We start from the raw sequence: 17,911 nt of genomic DNA on the forward strand, positions 1-17,911 counted from the left end.
TGGTGTTTGGGTGCATTGTGGTGGTGTTAAAGGGAGTGGAGGTGGTGGAGTTGATGAAGTGTGTGATGTTTCCCACAGGGTGGACAGAGGTGGAAGTGTCAGGTGTGTGTGTGGATGGAAGGCGGCTGGTGTGAGATTCGGCGTCCTTTATGATCTCAGGAGTGGATGTGAGGGGCATGGCCATGAAGGGTGTGGTTGTAAAGGGTGGTCCTTTGTGTGTTGTCGTTGGTGGACTGATGAAGTTCTTCTCTTCTTCAAAAGGTTCTTCAGTTGATAGTTTATCTGCAGGTAGGATTGAATGTACTCTTCATTAGTTGGTGATGTATTTGTCAACACAATCTCATGACAATTCATATCTATTTTACATTTTGGCAAATTGGTGGCTAATTTGTACATTTTCATACTTTCAGCTTATGCCCTAGTAATGGTTATGTTTAGAGGTTTTCACATTGCATGGAATCATACAAAATCACCATCTTGTAAAATAGTTACTTTTTCCTGTGAAATGGGGTTGTGTTTGTCTGTTTTAGATGGTCATTTCTTTAACTTTTAATCCTATATGTATAAAAAACCCAGTCAATGTGAAAACAAATCTGAAAGCAACCATTGTTGACTGTTATTTTACTTTCAATGTAGCTGAGGTCGATCTCTAGTGCCGGCGATGGAATTTGCTTGTACGCAGGCAAAAAGATGTCTCTCAAAATCTCTGGATTGACTTGTGTCGGCCCAAACAGCAGTCGAGAAGTGGCGATCACAGACCCATTACTGCAAGAGAAGCACTCATAAGATCAGATATTCTCTGTCGCTTGGGTGTATTGCATGTAAATCTAAGATTAGTTGATCAAACCTGAAGGTCATCTCCTCTGTCCCCCAATATATCAGGTGAGTGTTGTTAAATGGTGGAGCATAAACATCTTCAAACTGGAAAAAGGAAAGAACAACAGTAAAAAGAGTCAAAATTCTTCAGAGTAAAACTATTTAGGGGCCGTTTACACGACACCGGTTTCAACTAAAAACAGAGTTTTTTTGCGTTTTGTCTGTTCATTTACACAACAACAGCGTTTTGGGGGCCTGAAAACGAAAACTTTTTTAAAGGGGTTTCAAAGTGCAAGTTTTTGATAACAATACCATTACAGTCTCTGTGTAAAATACAAAAACGCAAATTTGTGAAAATGGTGACATCATGCACATTATGTGGTCCTTTACAAAGTGACATCGCCAACTACTGGCCTGGCATTCATAATACAGAGTTTTCATGATTTTCGCAGATCCGTGTAAATGGGGATTATTTGACAACGTTGTAGTCCGTACAAAGGAACTACCAACTACCCCCCCCGATTTTAGTACATTGTTGTCGTGTAAATGTACCTTCAGTCGTCTCAACTGACCTTTTAAAATGCAGTTTTGTTGATAATTACTCTTTAAAAGTACCTTGAAATCAAAATTTTTTTGGGTGTGGGTACCATGGTAATAATATGGTTTCCATTACATTTATGCATTTGGCAGATGATTTTATCCAAAGCGACTTACATTGCATTCAAGATATAGAGTACATTTAATCAGTTCAGTTTATCACATTGATAATACTGTGATATTCTATAAAGTACTTTAATTATTAGCATATCTTATTTTATTGGTACCATGATAGTAAGATGTGCCATGGTATGTCATTCATCATAATGTCTTGTAAATACTATGGCACATTTATCTGGTAAATTTACAAAAAATACTGTAACATGGCAGTACCGTGGTATGATGGTATTACCATGGTACTTTAATATAAACTGTGTTATTAACATAACAGTTAATAACACTTTTTATTGGTACTTTTGGTACTTGGCAAATGGTACTTTTCTGTAAGTGTAATCATGGTATTTCCATCTGAGACCATCACTGTACCATTCACTTTCATCTATGGCATACTGTATCCATTGGATGTATGTAATATATCCCAGAATACTGTAAATACCCCATGAATGCTTTACATATACAAGCATGATTAAAAAGAGACCCTCACCAGTCGTTCCACCTCTTGCTTGAGTGTTGTATACTCTGCTGATTGCTGGTCAGCCAGTGAGTCATTATAAACACGGTTAGTGATTCTGAGATCCATGATAACTGAAGTAAAAGCATGTGGAGTCAAGGCATCTGTGCTTTCAGTTGGGGAATCCCACGTAGAGATATTGACAGACTTTACACCTGAATCAGATTTTGATATATTCATCATAAAAAGTTTTTTTGTGTGACTTTATCCTTTTTGCATAATATTTAAAATGTATAATTTATTTCACTAAAAATGAGAATGTCATCAGTTATTCACCCTTGTGTCGCGAGACAAAAGAAGACATTTTGTACAGTGAAAGTCAATGGTGTCAAAAACAACAAATACAATTACTTTCATTGTATGGACCAATAAAAAAACACTGAGACATGTTTTAAATTATATTCTTTTGTGCTCCACAATAGAAAGATCACCATACAGGCTTGGAACAACATGAGGGTGAGTAAATAATGACTGATTTTTCATTTTTGTGAAAACTATCCCTGTTACAATGATACATAAAAGGTAATTGTTATATTCTGTGATTCACATTTTTAAAACATAGCTGCTACTTACTTATGAAAAGTGCAATCCAACCAACAGCTAAGGTGGTGGAGGCTCTTAGGATAATCTTCATCATCTTTGAAGACGAGTAATCCTTCAGCGTGTGATCTGTGCCAGCGGGTTGAGTCAACATCAACTAATGTTCTGGACTCTGGAGAAAGTGCCTCTTTATCAGAGTGAACAGTCCTTTTATTGTTTGAGCACCTGAGCAGGTACCACACACAGGTGGGTGGAGCTCCTGCACTGCATTTTCTCTGATGCATTTTATAAAACCTCACAAATGAGATCTCAATCATTTCTCCTTGACCGCAATTAGATTAAATGTCAACCTTTTTCTCATGGTTTTTCAGATGGTTGTCCTGAGAAAAAAAAATACCTGTGATCCCACATGATTCCAGTAGAGTTTTAGAAGAGGTCTCACCAATGTCTCACAGTGTGCTCAAAGTGGCCAATAAGTCTGTCAAAAATCTTTTTAAAAAATATTTTTTCTCTCTTCAAGAACATGATCTATGTTATCCACATTGATTTTATAGCATCTGAGACAAAAGGTTTTTCTAACATTGCCATTTAGGTTATTAAAACGTTGTTTATAAATGTTCTCTGAATGTAGATATGCACAAGTGGCTGTGGAATATAAATCTGATTTACTTTGAATAGAGATATGAAATTGTGAGTGAATAAGAATAGCATTAACAGAATGGACATATACATATTCACATGAAGTTTGGTCTAAATGCATTTCATGCACCTTAAATTCAATTTCTCTCCAGAAGACATTTGACGTTCAGCTTTATAGCTTCTCACCATAAATGGCACATCTCACCTTTGCTGAATTGTGTGTGATGAGATCACCCGTGACATCAGCAGTGGCATTATCCAGCAGGGTAAGTATGTGTGTGTGTGTTGTGTATGTTTCCTCTGGCTTTAGCAGGAGACATCTCTCCTTCTGACCATTTCAACAGCTGTAAACCACATCTGTCTGCATTTTTTTAAAGTATCCACTCTGATAAATAAGATAATAACAGGGTCTCTTACGGTGTTCCCAGTTAACAGAAATGTGTTCTAAGAATGTTTTGCTAATGTTCCCATTAAGTTATGAAAATGTAATTTCTGAATGTTCTCTGAACATTCACAACGTCCAGTTTTTTAAATGTTTTAACTTTTTTTTTCTTGGTTATGCGATCATTAAGGAAACAATTCGTATCATCCTTCAAACATTATGAGATTGTTAAATTTCTATGTTATCCAAACCTTCTGAAACCAGTAACGTAGGCTATAAAAAAACTTTAGACAAACATCCAACTAAAACATTTCAGAAAATAAATTATGCATAAATAATGTTTTTGTGCTAATATTTTGAGAACATTACTAAAGACCAGATAACAAACGTTCTATTAACGTTACAGGAACAACGTTTATTCATAACTTTAAGAGAACCTTCAGAACGTTAGCTAAAGTTCTTAGAACGTTCCCTGTTAGATGGGTTGCCAGATTGCATTAGTTAAATCATTGTGGCATGTTTGTATCAGATGGTTCAACAAAATCATCTGTATTCACATAAATATTTTAAACCCCTTGATGTTTTTTTACTCCAGGTCAGAGAAAATACCACACTGTGGTAAGAACTCTTCCCCTTGGGTCAGGGATGTTTTATTCACTTGAGGTTTGAGTGTTTGTCTGTGTCTGAAATTTGAGTTGTTAAACGGGTCATTTGGTTTTTCCACAGGGCTTCAGTGAAGTGCTTTATGCCACCCTGATGTTTGCTCATGGGAGGAAGGACGTCATCTTACCACACACAGTCTAAAATGTTTAGTGACACTCAGTTTAGTGACTGAATTTACACTCTTCACTGTCTTATTTGCTATTTTAGTTTATTTTCCAGTCTTGTGTTTTTGTATATTTAAAAATCCACACAATGCAGTCTGTTAAATCTGGAGAACATTATCCATCAACATTTCCAGTCATGGCAGTTGCCTGGCTGGTGCAGGTGTGCATAATTAAAGTACTATTAAAAGTCCTATTATTTTTTAAAAACTTATTTTAATGTTGGAAAAATTATTGCATGTCTTTAAAAAATAAGTAATACATATAGTGAAAATGTGCAAGGTTCATTTTGTCCTTTAGTTGTTCTTGGAACAATTTCAAAGAATTCCAGAATGTCCCAATGATGCCCAAAGCCCTTTTCCAGAGATTTTCACAATATGTTGAACTTTTCTTGTCTTTACCCTTGATGAAACTTAATTATCTAAATGGGAACACACAGTTATATTAAGTGGTTACATATGTGATTTTTTTTTTTTTTCAGGCCATAGCCTACATTGAGTAAATGTGGTCTAAGAAAGAGAAGAGGATTACTGAAACTAACTCAAGAGTTCACACAGACGGACGGGATGGGTGCTCATGGCCAGAACAGGAATGTACTGGACTCTATCAGTCCCTTGGGACTCTGATGTCTCCATGTGTGCATGTGGTTTTTTCTCATGAATTCTTGGCAGATTCCTGGGATGGAGAGTTGCAACACAAGCGGCTGATTGTCCATTTGGCCAAGTCTCTGCTGTTTCCTACAGGCCCACTGCAAGCAATGATAAAACACAATTACCTCACAAACCATGCCATGGTATCCAAATTGTGTCTTGTATTGTGTCTTAGTTTCTGCCAAGATATGATACACTGCTACTACAAAAGTAAACAGAATTACTAAATTTATATTCAAACACACTAGCTACTGTTTAATATTTTTGAAGAAAAAAAAGTATCTTATGCTCACCAAGGCTACATTTATTTGTACAGTAATATTCTTAAATATTATTACTATTTAAATGAACTGTTTTCTATTTTAATGAATTATAAAATGCTATTTATTCCTGTAATGGAAAATCTGTATTTTTAGTATCACATGATCCTTCAGAAATCATGCTGATTGGGGGCTCAAGAAAAAGTTCAACAGTTGTGCTGTGAATTGGCTTAATACACCATCCAAGGCTCTTACTGTGGACGGAGAAGCCTTCAGAAAGAATAATGGCATTGGCAAGATCACCTGTGAGTGGAACACATCCACAAAGTTATTGGGACTTTTATTTGTCAAAGCAGCAGCTCCGGGTCATAAGTGTTTGGTCTGTGAAGATGGCGGCTCCCTGTGAGCTGTTTTGCTGGAAGGCTGGTTTGGGTTTACCGTCAGTAAATACGGACTGTCTCATCGTGCTGGTGAGTTTTCATCACAGGCTCATGTACACTGGATATTTATATGGGTTGGTTCGGCTCATATTTGTTGTACAGCGATTCGGCTCGGTACCGCACTTACTACAGGGTAACGTTAGATGGTAACGTTACAGTGATGCCATGGCACCTAACGTGTGTATTTACTGTATATGTGCTTGTTTTTTAAACTCAAGGGACTTAAAATATAGTTTTATTTGAGTAGTGGTCGCAGGTGTTGTTATATATGTATAACGTTATATATTATTACGTAAAATAATGAATAATAATGCATCCATCCATTCTTCAAACTGCTTATCATATGTCCTATATAGGGTACTAGAAAATAATGATTTAAAGATATATATATTTAATATTACTATTCGTGTTTAAATAATTATTATTATCAATACAATTTTGTTTAATTTCTCTCTTCTGTGAATGAAAGTCTGGAGATTATCAAGATGAGCACTAGCCCCAGCTAACTTACTATTTTTATCCTTTTTATTTAAAGCATACCAAAATATGTATACTAATAAAAAACGGTTAACGGTTGCCCAGGGCCTCGCATGACCACGATCTGACCCTGTCTAAATGCCGGTCTACCCTTTGAAACTGCAAATCTCCACTTTTTACTCTTCATGATTTAAGCTAAATTTTCCTATCTCAGTTTTATTCCAAAGCCAAGGTGCTTATCAACAGATATTTCTATTGCATGAATCATCATGTGGGACATTTGCTCCACTTTTCCTATTTTTCCACTTCAGTTTGGTCACACCAGGGCGCCACCTGTCTGTGCTACTGTAAACCACAAACCCAGCACTGTCATCTGGAGTTAGCATCAATCTCATCCCCTATCGGCAGCTTTGGAGACTGAATTCAGATCCATTTTATTCCTAATCAACAAAGGTTGTATGTGGGTAAAGAACCAGGTTACTATTGCTGAAATCGCATGTTAAAGTGATTAGGTTACATCAGTGCTGTGTGTTTTGGACTCTCTGAGTGTTGTGGGATTTTTCCAGCTCGCCAGCGGTCGGGTTGATGTCTGTGCATTACAGTCTGTCTGCACCTACTGAGGGCGCTTTAAAAACCGCAGGCATGTTTTGCTCCCTCTCTCTGATGGTTTGGTAATGTGAAGTTCATTCAGAATTTTCCAGATTATCTCATTGCACCAGAAAGGATATAGTTGCATTAAATTGTGACTGCATGTGAAGGTCTGAGGATGTTTGGAGATTTGCCTGTCTGCTGCCAACTTGAAGTTAGGCCTGTCATAACATTATAACAATATACCATATTTTGGCAGTGATACATTTTTGAGCACGTAATTGTGATAAATAATTTTATTATAATTTTTTTTCATTAGTCTCGCATGTATGCTTATTACACATACATCTTTTAAGTAGATGTTCATTAGTAATGTTAACTTTTTTTATACCATGAATAAATGCCAAACAAATGTAAAAATTTATTACATTTAAAATACTTTTTAGTGCTCCCATGTCCTATTACTGCACCTGGAAGGGAGGAATAAAATTAAATGGAAACATAATTTAATTAATTTGTGCAACATCTGAATGGAATTTAACATTATTTGATCAAATAATATAATATAATATTAAAAACAATAATATAAGAAATTAATCAAAGAATGACCAGGCTAAATGTGTAATAATTATGACAGGCCTACTTTTAGTTAAAGGTGCTGCATGTAATTTTTTGACTGTGCTAAAGCATAATAATTCCATAATATGTTCGCAGATATTTAGGAAACATGCTAAGTTCACAAACTTGTTTCTCTGAAAAAATAAATAAATAAAATGCTACAGCCAGTTATTCTATTTCTACTTTTTGTTTTGGTCTGTGTGATCCCGCCCACTGCCAATTTACCCAATAGTATTTCCGGAAAACCACGTATTGAAGCCAGCAAACGAACTGGGTCCAATATCACAGATTCTACCTCACCTAAAAAGTCTCAGCATCAATCTAAAAAGCTCTAGGACCAGAGTCATTTTAAAATGCAGATACGTTAGATGATCAACTTAGTTTGAAGCTTGTCGCTTCCCATTGTCAGGTGCGGAAATGACTGCAATACCGATGTCAACCGCTAGCTGTCAATATTACATACTTCACCTTTAAAGGGGTCATATAATGTCATTTTTGTACAAGCTAATATGATTCTTTAGGGTCTAAATTAAAAGTTTGTAATATACTTTAATTAAAAATTCTCATTAGTATTGTAAGAAAACACTCATTTTACCTGGTCAAAAACAGCTCTGTTTTCAGCACGCCGTTTAAGTGCATGTGTCTTTAAATGATAATGAGCTTTGCTCACCCCGCCCCTCTGTCTGTGCGTACACCGTTTGTAACAACAACACAATAACCATAACACGTTGTTCATTATAAACATGAGATTATGAATTATATTGAGAATGTCGTACATAGAAAACATGCCGTAATGTACCCTGAGTGTAAACAGCCGCATTCATCGTGAAGCGTGCAGCAAGCGATTTGCAAAGATTAATATAAAGGTTAATAAAACGTTACACTCACTTCAGTTATTCTGGAGGTGCAGCAGGAACACAAATAGTTGGTACCGATCCTTTTTTCAGGAGCAGCTTCTTAGCAAAACCAGATTTATAACGTTACTGACCCTCGTTTGTAAAGCAGTCTGGTGTGTGAAATGATTCGCGCAAACATGAAAGCATTGCTGTTGATCGTGGGGAATATTCCCTTCGAAAACAAACTCAGCCACTGCGTCTTCAGCGGTTCGGATTTAGGAACATCAAAATGACTGCTGTGTTCGTTATTACACCCAAGAACAGAACACCACAATCGCTTAGACGCCATTCTGCTCATAGACAGTGCTCCAGCGTATCAACAATGGCCGCGCCGGTCCGCGGGGACTATGATTGACAGCTCGCTCACAAGCGAGGGCAGGTCTGTGTTGAAACGCTGCTGTCAATCAACAATCGTGGGAGGGGCGTCGATTTTGTGACGTCACAAAATCGAACGGCTTGATTTGAGAGAGGGGAAAACATATAAGAAGATTTAAAAAAAAAAACACTGGATGGATTTTTATCATTTTATGATGGTTGTGTACAGGCACTGCCAACACACATTTCAGTACAATCAACTTGTAAAAGTGCATGTACCATTATATGACCCCTTTAAGAGATTTCTTGTGATGGTATGTGCTTGTTTTATTCTACACGTTTCAGCCTTGATCTTAAACTATAGTATGCTTATTTGACATTTAGGAAGTATTTTTTTTCATTATGTTATGCTTGATGTTTTGCAGTGGTCTGTTAATTTATACTAACACCTAATGTGGATCCAGTGTAATATGTAATACTATGCTTTTATTTTCGTGGTAAACCTACAATTTAGTTACTTGGAACTGGAATAATATTTGAATGCTACCGATCCCGATCTGAATTCTGACTTGTGATGCAGCCTAAATCATAATCGCACCGTGTTTGTTTATTGGGCAGAGGAGAATTTGCCCCCCGACTGCTGGTTTCTCCCAAGGTTTTTTTTTTTTTCTCCGTTCACCTGATGGAGTTTGGGTTCCTTGCCACTGTCGCCTCTCATTTGCTTAGTTGGGGACACTTCATATTCAACAATATTATTGATCTGACTGTACTGACGCTGTTGTATGAAAACTGAACTGAGCTGGATGATGACATTATTTTTTTGCAGAACTGCTGAAAGATGAAATTAACTAATTTAATAATTGAGGATCTTTACAACAGAACTGAATTGACAGCCAAAATGCATCATTTCCCTGTTATCACTGTAAAGCTGCTTTGAAACAATCTGTTTTGTATAAAGAGCTATATAAATAAAGGTGACTTGACTAAAGGTGACCTTTAGATGTTAAAATCAATGAAAAAGTGCTCTAATGTGGGAAAAAAACAATGGAATGTTACTGTTCAGTAAAAAAAAAAAATTCTGTAGGTTTTTTTTATTGATAAATGAACCCCTGCTGTGGCTGCTTGTGCTGGTGTATTAGAACACTCCCTTGGCGACAGAGCAGTGATTGGATACACAGCAAGACATGGGCTGGGCTTAAAATCAAGACAGCCCAATCATAATCTGCGCCACTCTATTTAAGGATCTTATGAAAGGTTCAAACTAATTATTACCATCTGCACTTTCTAGAGAAGCTGTTCTGTCATCCGTGGCCTAATTTCAGTGTGTTTATGTGTACAGCAGGAGTCTGATGAACTGCTTTTACTGTGGGCAAAGTGGACTTCAGCCAGCTGTAGTTTTCCTCCTCATGTTTGTTTTGGACTCTACCAGTTGTTCTCGTAAGAATGATTTATTTTCAAACTTGATCCTCTCCACTTTATGAGCCACAATTTAGGATCCTGTAGGAATCAATCTAGTAATAAATCTGAGGTTATGATGTCAGCCTTTGATGGAGATAACTGCGCTTTTTCAGCTCACCGCACGACTGCAACTGGGAAAAGGAGAAAATCTCAGAACTCAATACTCAGCTCTTTCCACAAATCTGGTTTCCTCTCCCCCTTTTACAGTCACAGTTAGAGTCCTGTAAGTGCTGGAAGCCTAATGTTAAAGTAATCACCCCAAAATGAAAATTCTGCGGCTGTTTTTCATCGAAACACAGGAGAAGATTTGAAGCATCTTTATGCAGTTCTTTTCCATGAAAGGAAAGTTCATAGTGACTAAAACTCCGAAACTAACATAAAAAATCCCATATTCATGTTCTATATTCCATGTCTCTTACATCATGAAATATATTTGAGGGACAGACTGGCATAATTTTATGACATAATTATGTCCATCCATTTTTTTCTATACCCACTATGGAGAGTGCTAGAATGAAATGTAATCCACTGTATCATTTTTGTAATGACTACATCATTTATGGTATTTTATGACATTTGGACACACATGGTCAGTTGTTCAAGAGCTCCATGAAAATCACACGAGGACCAGTAAAAAAAAAAAAAGTCAGAATTTTCGAGGCCGATAACACTTGAGTCATTCTTGGCTTCAGCCTTAAGAGTGTGAAGGAATCGTTCCAGGGCATTTAAACTCAGTGATCATTAGTATACAATGCTTTCAATGGAAAGAATCTGCTAAACGACGTGCTGAGCCAGGTGTGAAGCGCTGGATCTGTCAGCTCTCAGCTGCATGTGCTGGAATGTGAAATTACGTCCTACTTTATCGGATGTCGTCGTAAAATAAGGCATCCAAGAGCTAACCCTGTCCAAAAGCTAAAGCTGTTTTGTGTTGTTGCCTTTGGTGTAGCTAACTAGCTATTGTTGTTTATTCAGGTTGTGTTCTTGCTTTTGTTGCTGTTCGAGTTTGTTGCGACTTGATATTATGTTGTCGTCATCTATATTTTGTTAGGGTTAGGTTGTTGTTGTGAGGTTGTGTAGTACTCTTGGTTTGTCTGTTTGTGCTAGAACATAAATGATACTCAAATTGCTTCTAGCACATAATATTTATAATTCTAACTTGGCAATAATAATAATAATAATAATGTCTTTTATATAATTTTCCAGGCATATGCTCGCTTCTCTGGAGCTCCGCTCAAAATTCACAAGATTTCTAACCCCTGGAGAAGCCCCACAGGTAAGCAGGCCCAGTTTTAACAATCTGTTTCTTGGCAGACACTCCACATTCATTAAAGAGGATCATTTAGCTTGTTTTAACTGAAGCACACAGGCCTCTTCCTCTTTCCTGCCGAGCTTCTGATAACTTGCATCTGTATGTTTCTCTTTCCACATTCTTGTGGACAATCTCCAATTGTGTTTTTTCCTTGGCTCCTGAATTCTTCTGAAGTTCCATATTATTCCATATCGAACACATAAAAATTAAAGACCTATCAAAAGTATAACAGTTAATTAGTCCGTTTATCGCATTTTAGTAGATCCCCTCTTTGGGTGTAATGTATTATATACAGCTACTTAAACATATAAATAAACAAATTACTTGATCATTTATTTATTTATAAGATTTCTTTGGACAGAAATGATTACTTTTATTCAGCAAGTATGCATAAGATGTATCAAAAGGGACAGTAAAGGCATTTGTAATGTTACAGAAGATCTCCATTTCAAATACATGCTGTTCTTTTAAACTCTTTCTTTTAAACTGTTTTCAACTTTGATAATAATAAATGTTTCTTGAGCACCAAATCAGAATATTAGAATGATTTCTGAAGGACCATGTGATATTTTTGATACGTTATCTAGAGTTCATGCATTTCCATTATTGATATCCAGAGTGATAGCTAGCTTAAATGGATTGTGTTGTTGGTCATCTTTAGGCATTTAGAAAAATCACAAAACTTTGGCAGTAAACTCATCCAGGCAAAAAAAAAGTGCTTTACTGATGCCAATGTCTTCACTGAAGGTTCACTACCTGCTCTCAGGACCAAAGAGGAAGGCAGCTGCTCTCAACCCAGTCAGATCATCATTCAATTGAGGAAACAGGTGATTATCTCTCGCCCACAAAAACCTCTATGATCACATTTTGCTCTATACCGTGTCCCTGTATATTTCACCAAACAAAGCTAAGTTTAGTAGTTTCGGGTTCATTCATTTGAGGACTGCGGAGTTTCCAGTGATGCATGTTGGCATCATAAAGGCCCTAATTTTCTCATTAATCATGTTTGATTGCACAATGAAGGTATCCATTAAATTTGTTTGGAATGAGACACAATAAGTATGTGTTTTCAGGAAAGGTTTTAATTATGTGCATGATTAAAACCCTTTCTATAAATATGTTTCTTGTCTCTCATTCTACCAGGTAGTAGTGCTGTTCAGAGTCAAAAACATACACAGATCAAGTCAATTGTTGTGTTTATACTTGCACTCTTGCAAACTATTATAACTCAAACTTTCAAACTTGTTAAATTTAAATTAAGATTTAATCTTGGTGATGGTGACGTTGAAGTTGTGCAACCATGGTGTAGTTCGTTTATAGCCTAACTTTTGCTTTTTACTTCTGCTGCTTGTATTTAGGCCTCAAAATTCATAAGTTGTGTTCATTTGTGAAGAATATCTTGATGGAAAAAAATGTGTGAGAATCATTAACTTTATTTATTATAACTTTATTAAGCTTATTTTCTGCTATAATTCAAAAGTCAATTGAAAAATCCTTCTGCCTTTTTGTCGAGGGAACTAGGTGATGCTTACTTCTGGGATGGCCTACAAAAATACAGGGGTTGAACAATGTGGCCAGTCCTCACTAATTTTACATTTCATCAATAAGAGCAGAGTGTGAAGTTTGAATTAGCAGAGCAATAGCACAGTTGTACATTAAATATTGCAATCCACATAGCATAATGGGAGACATTTCAGTTCAAAAGAAGACAAATTGTTGGTGCATGTCTCACTGGCTCATCTATTGTCGACGCAAGAGGGAGCTGTCTGAAAGGGATGTCCAGGTACTAACTCGGATTATCCAAAATAGACGGTACTATCCAAAAAAACATAAAACCACAGCTGCCCAACTCACTGCAGAATTCAATTCTGTCCTCGACTCCCCTTTTTCCACCAAAACTTTTCGTCAGGAGCTCCACAGGGTCAGGATTCATGGTCGGGCTGCTATAACTAAACCTTTGATCACTCGTGCCAATGCCAGTAGTTGTTTTTATTGGCGCCAACAGTGCAGATCTTGGGCTATGGACAATGTGAATCATGTATTGTTCTTTGAGTCCACCTTCACTGTCTTTCCCACATCCATGGGAGTTACGGTGTGGAGAAGCCCCAAAGAGGCTTAACACCCGGACTGTTGCTGCCCAGATTGAAGCATGGGGTGGATCAGTGATGCTTTGGGCTGCAATATCATGGCATTCTCTACTGAGGTTGATGGGCACGTCACTGCCAAGGACTACTGAACCATTCTAAAGGGCCGTGTGCACCTAACAGTTCAAATATTGTACCCTGAAGGGTACATCAGCATGATAATGCACCAATACACAAAGCAAGACTTGTGAAAGAATGGTTTGATGAACATGATAGTGAAGTTTTAATGTCACAGTCACCAGATCTAAATATTTTTTAAGCCACTTTGGGATATTTTGGAGGAGCAAGTCAGAAAACAGCATCACAGTGGCCTGGCCGCTGTTCTGGAAGAGGAATGGCTCAAAATCCCTCTGGCAACTGTGCAGGATTTGTGGTATCTGTCATTTCCTAGATGACTTCATGCTGAATTTGCAAAAGGAGGCTCTACACCATACTAATAAATTATTGTGGTCTAAAACCAGGTGTTTCAGTTTCATTGTCCAACCCCTGTACATCATCACTTCAGTGCTCAATAAATAAGCCATTCTTTGGTTGTAATCACCGGCCCTGCTTGAATGGTCAAATGCATGATTTGGAAAGGGACTACCTGTTTGTAGCAGATGTAGTAGTAATGCTGTAACTTTGTCTTTCAGAAATACAATGCAGACTACGATCTCTCGGCCAAAGAGGGTGCAGATACGCTGGCCTTCACCTCGCTGCTGGAGGAGCGACTGTTGCCTGCGCTTGTGAGATTCGAATCCTGAAACTTGAAGATGACAGTTTTGGTGGGTACGTGCTCAAACACTCTCCTCATTTCCCACCAGATCTACGCTTTATGGGTCGATCCTAAGAACTATGCGGAGGTGACGCGCCGCTGGTACGGGGAGAATATGTGCTTCCCACTCAATTTCTTCCTGCCGGGCCGCATGCAGAACAGGCAGCTGGAGCGACTCCGTCTGATCCGAGGAAACAGCGCGCTGGAGGCGGGAGAAGAGGCAGAGAAGGAGGTGAGATAGGACGAGTTGGCTACATGTTCTCCGGGTGGAATTCTGGATATTGTGCTTGATAGTATTTGTTTTTATGTGCTGTGAAATGGTCATCAGATGGTGTTTGGGCTATTGTGACACTAACCCCCTCCTTCAGAGAACAGGGTGGCTGTTAGACTCAGTGTTCCAGAGGCAACGATGTTCTGGTCCCTGAAGAGGACACTGATAAATCAGCAGATGTGAGGAATCTGGGCTCAGATAGAGCAGAAGTTCCGTTCTGGCAGAGAACTAGTTGCTAGTGTTAGGAAACAACTCTGCTTATGAAACTTTGAGTCACAATGTGCATGCTTGTGATCTGCTCACTACGACTAAGCAAAATGTTATATTTTGCAATGTTTAGATCCAGTCACACCTATAACTATAACTATATTAGAATCCACACCAATGCACAGTATCGTTCTGTTTATAGTAAGCACACCCTGCAGTTATGTCGTCTGCCGCTTTAAATGCTCAAGCTCTTGAAAATCGTGTTGATGGGTGGAAAAAATAGTTCTACAAGTGATTCCTCTATGTCGTTATCATTATAGACTGCCCTACTCTTATAGACTTCTCATAGAACGATTATTAAAACTTTATATATAATTTTTTTTTGTTACATAGTGAGTTAGAGATAGTGACATAAGAGTCTGTAATCTAGTTGTTTCTTCTACATCCTCTCTATGATCTATGACTCTCCAGCTTTACCATGATGCTCTGGAGTGCCTGAATCTTCTCTCTCAGCGCCTGGGATCGAACAAATTCTTCTTTGGAGATTCGTAAGTCCTATAGTTAGAAAACTGCTGCGTGTTTTACGCGTCAAGGTTGATCTTTGAGCTTCACTTTGAGACTCTTGGTTGATTATTGGTTAGGTGTAATACACATTTTGATATACATTTGATGTGTTTGTGTGTTAAAGGCCCTCTTCTCTGGATGCGTATGTTTTTGGTCATCTAGCGCCACTTATTAAGATTCAACTGCCTAACTGCCGACTGCAGCAGAACTTGAAGAATCTGGACAACTTGAACACATATTGCTCTAACATCCTGAGCCTGTACTTCCCCAATGAGAGTAAAGGTGGGCAACTAACAACTACAATAAAGGGTTTACAAAGAACAAAATGTGCAGCATGTTGTACTTCTGTCTGTTGAATAAGAGAAGATTTTTCTTAATATGGTTGCCTGTTCGTGTCTGTTCTGTGTGCAGAGGGCGTCAGTCGTCCGGTGTCCAGCACACAGCAGGGGGGCGACTTTGACAACGAGCCATACAAGAGACGCAAGCAGCTTCTGTCAGTGCTGGTTGCTGTGGCAGCGATGTTGAGCTACGCTCTCCTCACCGGCATAGTAGCTATTGAGCATATGCAGGAGGAGGAGCATGTAGGCCCCGCCTCACTCAGAGGCCCCTCCCATGAGGATGAAGAGGAGGAGTGAATGAGAATGAATGAAAGTAGGGCTTTCTGTTAGTTGCACTGGGATGGTCACTTTACATGGAACATACAAGAAACCATATATTGTTAGGGATTTATGTATTATTTATTCCTTGACTTGAGCTTTAATTGCATAAGCTTTCATTTTCTATTTTTGTTAAATCATTTTCTGTTTTTCCATAGATATGCATTGTTGCTTCAATCTCTTAATTTGGTATGTTCACGTGTGTTTTTATATTTTTTTTGTACCAAAAATAAAAAGCATAACTATTCATAGCTACTATTAAGCTCAGTTCAGGTAAGAGAGCACTTAAAACTTGTCTCCAACTAAAGGATTCCCTCAACTTTTATTGTGTGACTGTGGATCATAACAGAGCGTTTTAAACACTTTCATAGCTTTACGACAATGACAATTAGATTTTCACATCTCTTATGTGCTATTGCCTTGTTTGAAGCTCAGTCAGTGTTTTTCTTGTTTTAATGCACATTTTATTTGCTAAATACGTAAATCATTCTTTCCGCTCTGCTGTCAGTACTTGTCATACTTCAGACAGTTTGATGCTCATGTTAATGTGACGGATCCCATTGATGGAAATAGAAAATGACCAATATTTAATCTCTAAGTAGAGTCATAAAGAAATAGATCACAAAAAAAAACATTTATTCTCCTTCATATTGTTCCAAACCTGTGCGACTTGGTTTCTTCCGTGAAACAGAAAAGGATTTTGCCAGAATGGCAATGATGCTGATTTCCACATAGAGAAAGTGGCTGTTTGTAGTTGTTGTTTTTTTTACTGCTAAGCTCCAAAACAACATAGTAACGCTAACGCATTAGAGTAGTCCAAACAACTTGTGCGGTATTTTCAAAGTATTCTGCAGCCATACGATAGTTTATGTGAGAAACTGTCCCTAATTTATATCATTATTTGCTAAAAATATTCCTCTTGACTCTTGTATCTTATTTGCTTTAAATCAAATAATCAGTGCATATGCATATTCAAATTTGGTGCAGCATGCTTGGTCACTTGTCATGTGAGGACCAATGGCATCAGGCATCACTAATTTTGTGTATTGCACATTTGAATTTTGCCAGAATGATCCAAAATAGCATTACACATTGAATAAAAAACTGTGACTCAAACGTGATTCAAAATATGTTCTTTTGTAAAAATCATACAGGTTTACAACACAATAGGGAATAAAATAACAATTTTAATTTTGGGCACAAAAAACTTTTTTTAAACATGATATATTCAAGGATAAAGAGAGAAACTGTGGCTTATGTTATTGAGGATTAGAAATTGCTGTCAGATGGAGATTCTTTTAGGAGGCAAAATTATTAAAGCCAAAAGATACTGTCCAAAGGAACCTTGCTGACAGACCGCAAAACTGGCTAAGATGTTTCAGTTCCTGTAACTTTCCATGAGGTCCATGAGGTTTTCTGTAAGGTAGTTCACTTACATGAGAGTGATTTATTTATTTTTCCTCTCTAGTTAAACTATGTTTGAAATGGAAACAATGCATTTTTGAAGGTTGCTGATTCGGGTATTGTCTGAAGTCATTTTTCTTCTCAACATCTTTGTTTTGCACCTTTAAAACCAGTTAACCTTTTACACTGATGTGTTGATTTGTTAAAATTCATTAATAGACCAGGCATCTGTCATGGTTAAGCATGGGATTCTACAGAAATGTAAAGGAAATTTGAACAGCCAGTTGATATCTTTTCATTAGGTGTTATGTGCTGTAATAATATTGATTATGGATTTCTATTTTCATAATTTGAGGGGCAAATAAACAGTCCTGAATAATCCTTATTCTGCATGGGGTTTCTTTATTTTCTGCAGATGCAATGTTGCAATGACACTGAGGGGGTTGCTCCAACAAAAATCTGATTTTATCT

The 17,911-nt window shown here is 37.5% G+C and overlaps 1 protein-coding gene and 1 long non-coding RNA gene across 2 annotated transcripts; both read left to right on the top strand.

Moving 5' to 3' along the window:
- Nucleotides 1-3,301: 3,301 nt before the first annotated feature.
- LOC311067345 lies at nucleotides 3,302-4,536 on the top strand. Its single transcript, XR_014603212.1, has 3 exons — nucleotides 3,302-3,489; nucleotides 4,201-4,223; nucleotides 4,332-4,536. It is a non-coding gene; the product is annotated as an uncharacterized lncRNA (long non-coding RNA).
- A 1,057-nt stretch (nucleotides 4,537-5,593) lies between these two features.
- Nucleotides 5,594-17,825, top strand: mtx1a (metaxin 1a). Its single transcript, XM_084089139.1, has 8 exons — nucleotides 5,594-5,809; nucleotides 11,335-11,404; nucleotides 12,188-12,267; nucleotides 14,217-14,309; nucleotides 14,388-14,570; nucleotides 15,288-15,364; nucleotides 15,505-15,662; nucleotides 15,792-17,825. Exons 1-8 carry the CDS (start codon nucleotides 5,624-5,626, stop codon nucleotides 16,013-16,015), a joined length of 1,071 nt encoding a protein of 356 aa, XP_083945265.1. The 5' UTR covers nucleotides 5,594-5,623; the 3' UTR covers nucleotides 16,016-17,825.
- Nucleotides 17,826-17,911: the final 86 nt, after the last annotated feature.

The sequence above is a fragment of the Abramis brama genome, assembly GCF_963993115.1.
Source record: "Abramis brama genome assembly, chromosome: 17".
NCBI lineage: Eukaryota > Metazoa > Chordata > Actinopteri > Cypriniformes > Leuciscidae > Abramis > Abramis brama.

Coding starts and splice junctions, on each gene's coding strand:
- mtx1a (XM_084089139.1), top strand. CDS start 5,624: ATGGCATTGGCAAGATCACCTGTGAGTGGAACACATCCACAAAGTTAT. Junction 14,571..15,287: donor GAGAAGAGGCAGAGAAGGAG/GTGAGATAGGAC, acceptor ATGACTCTCCAG/CTTTACCATGATGCTCTGGA. Junction 15,365..15,504: donor AAATTCTTCTTTGGAGATTC/GTAAGTCCTATA, acceptor TGTGTGTTAAAG/GCCCTCTTCTCTGGATGCGT.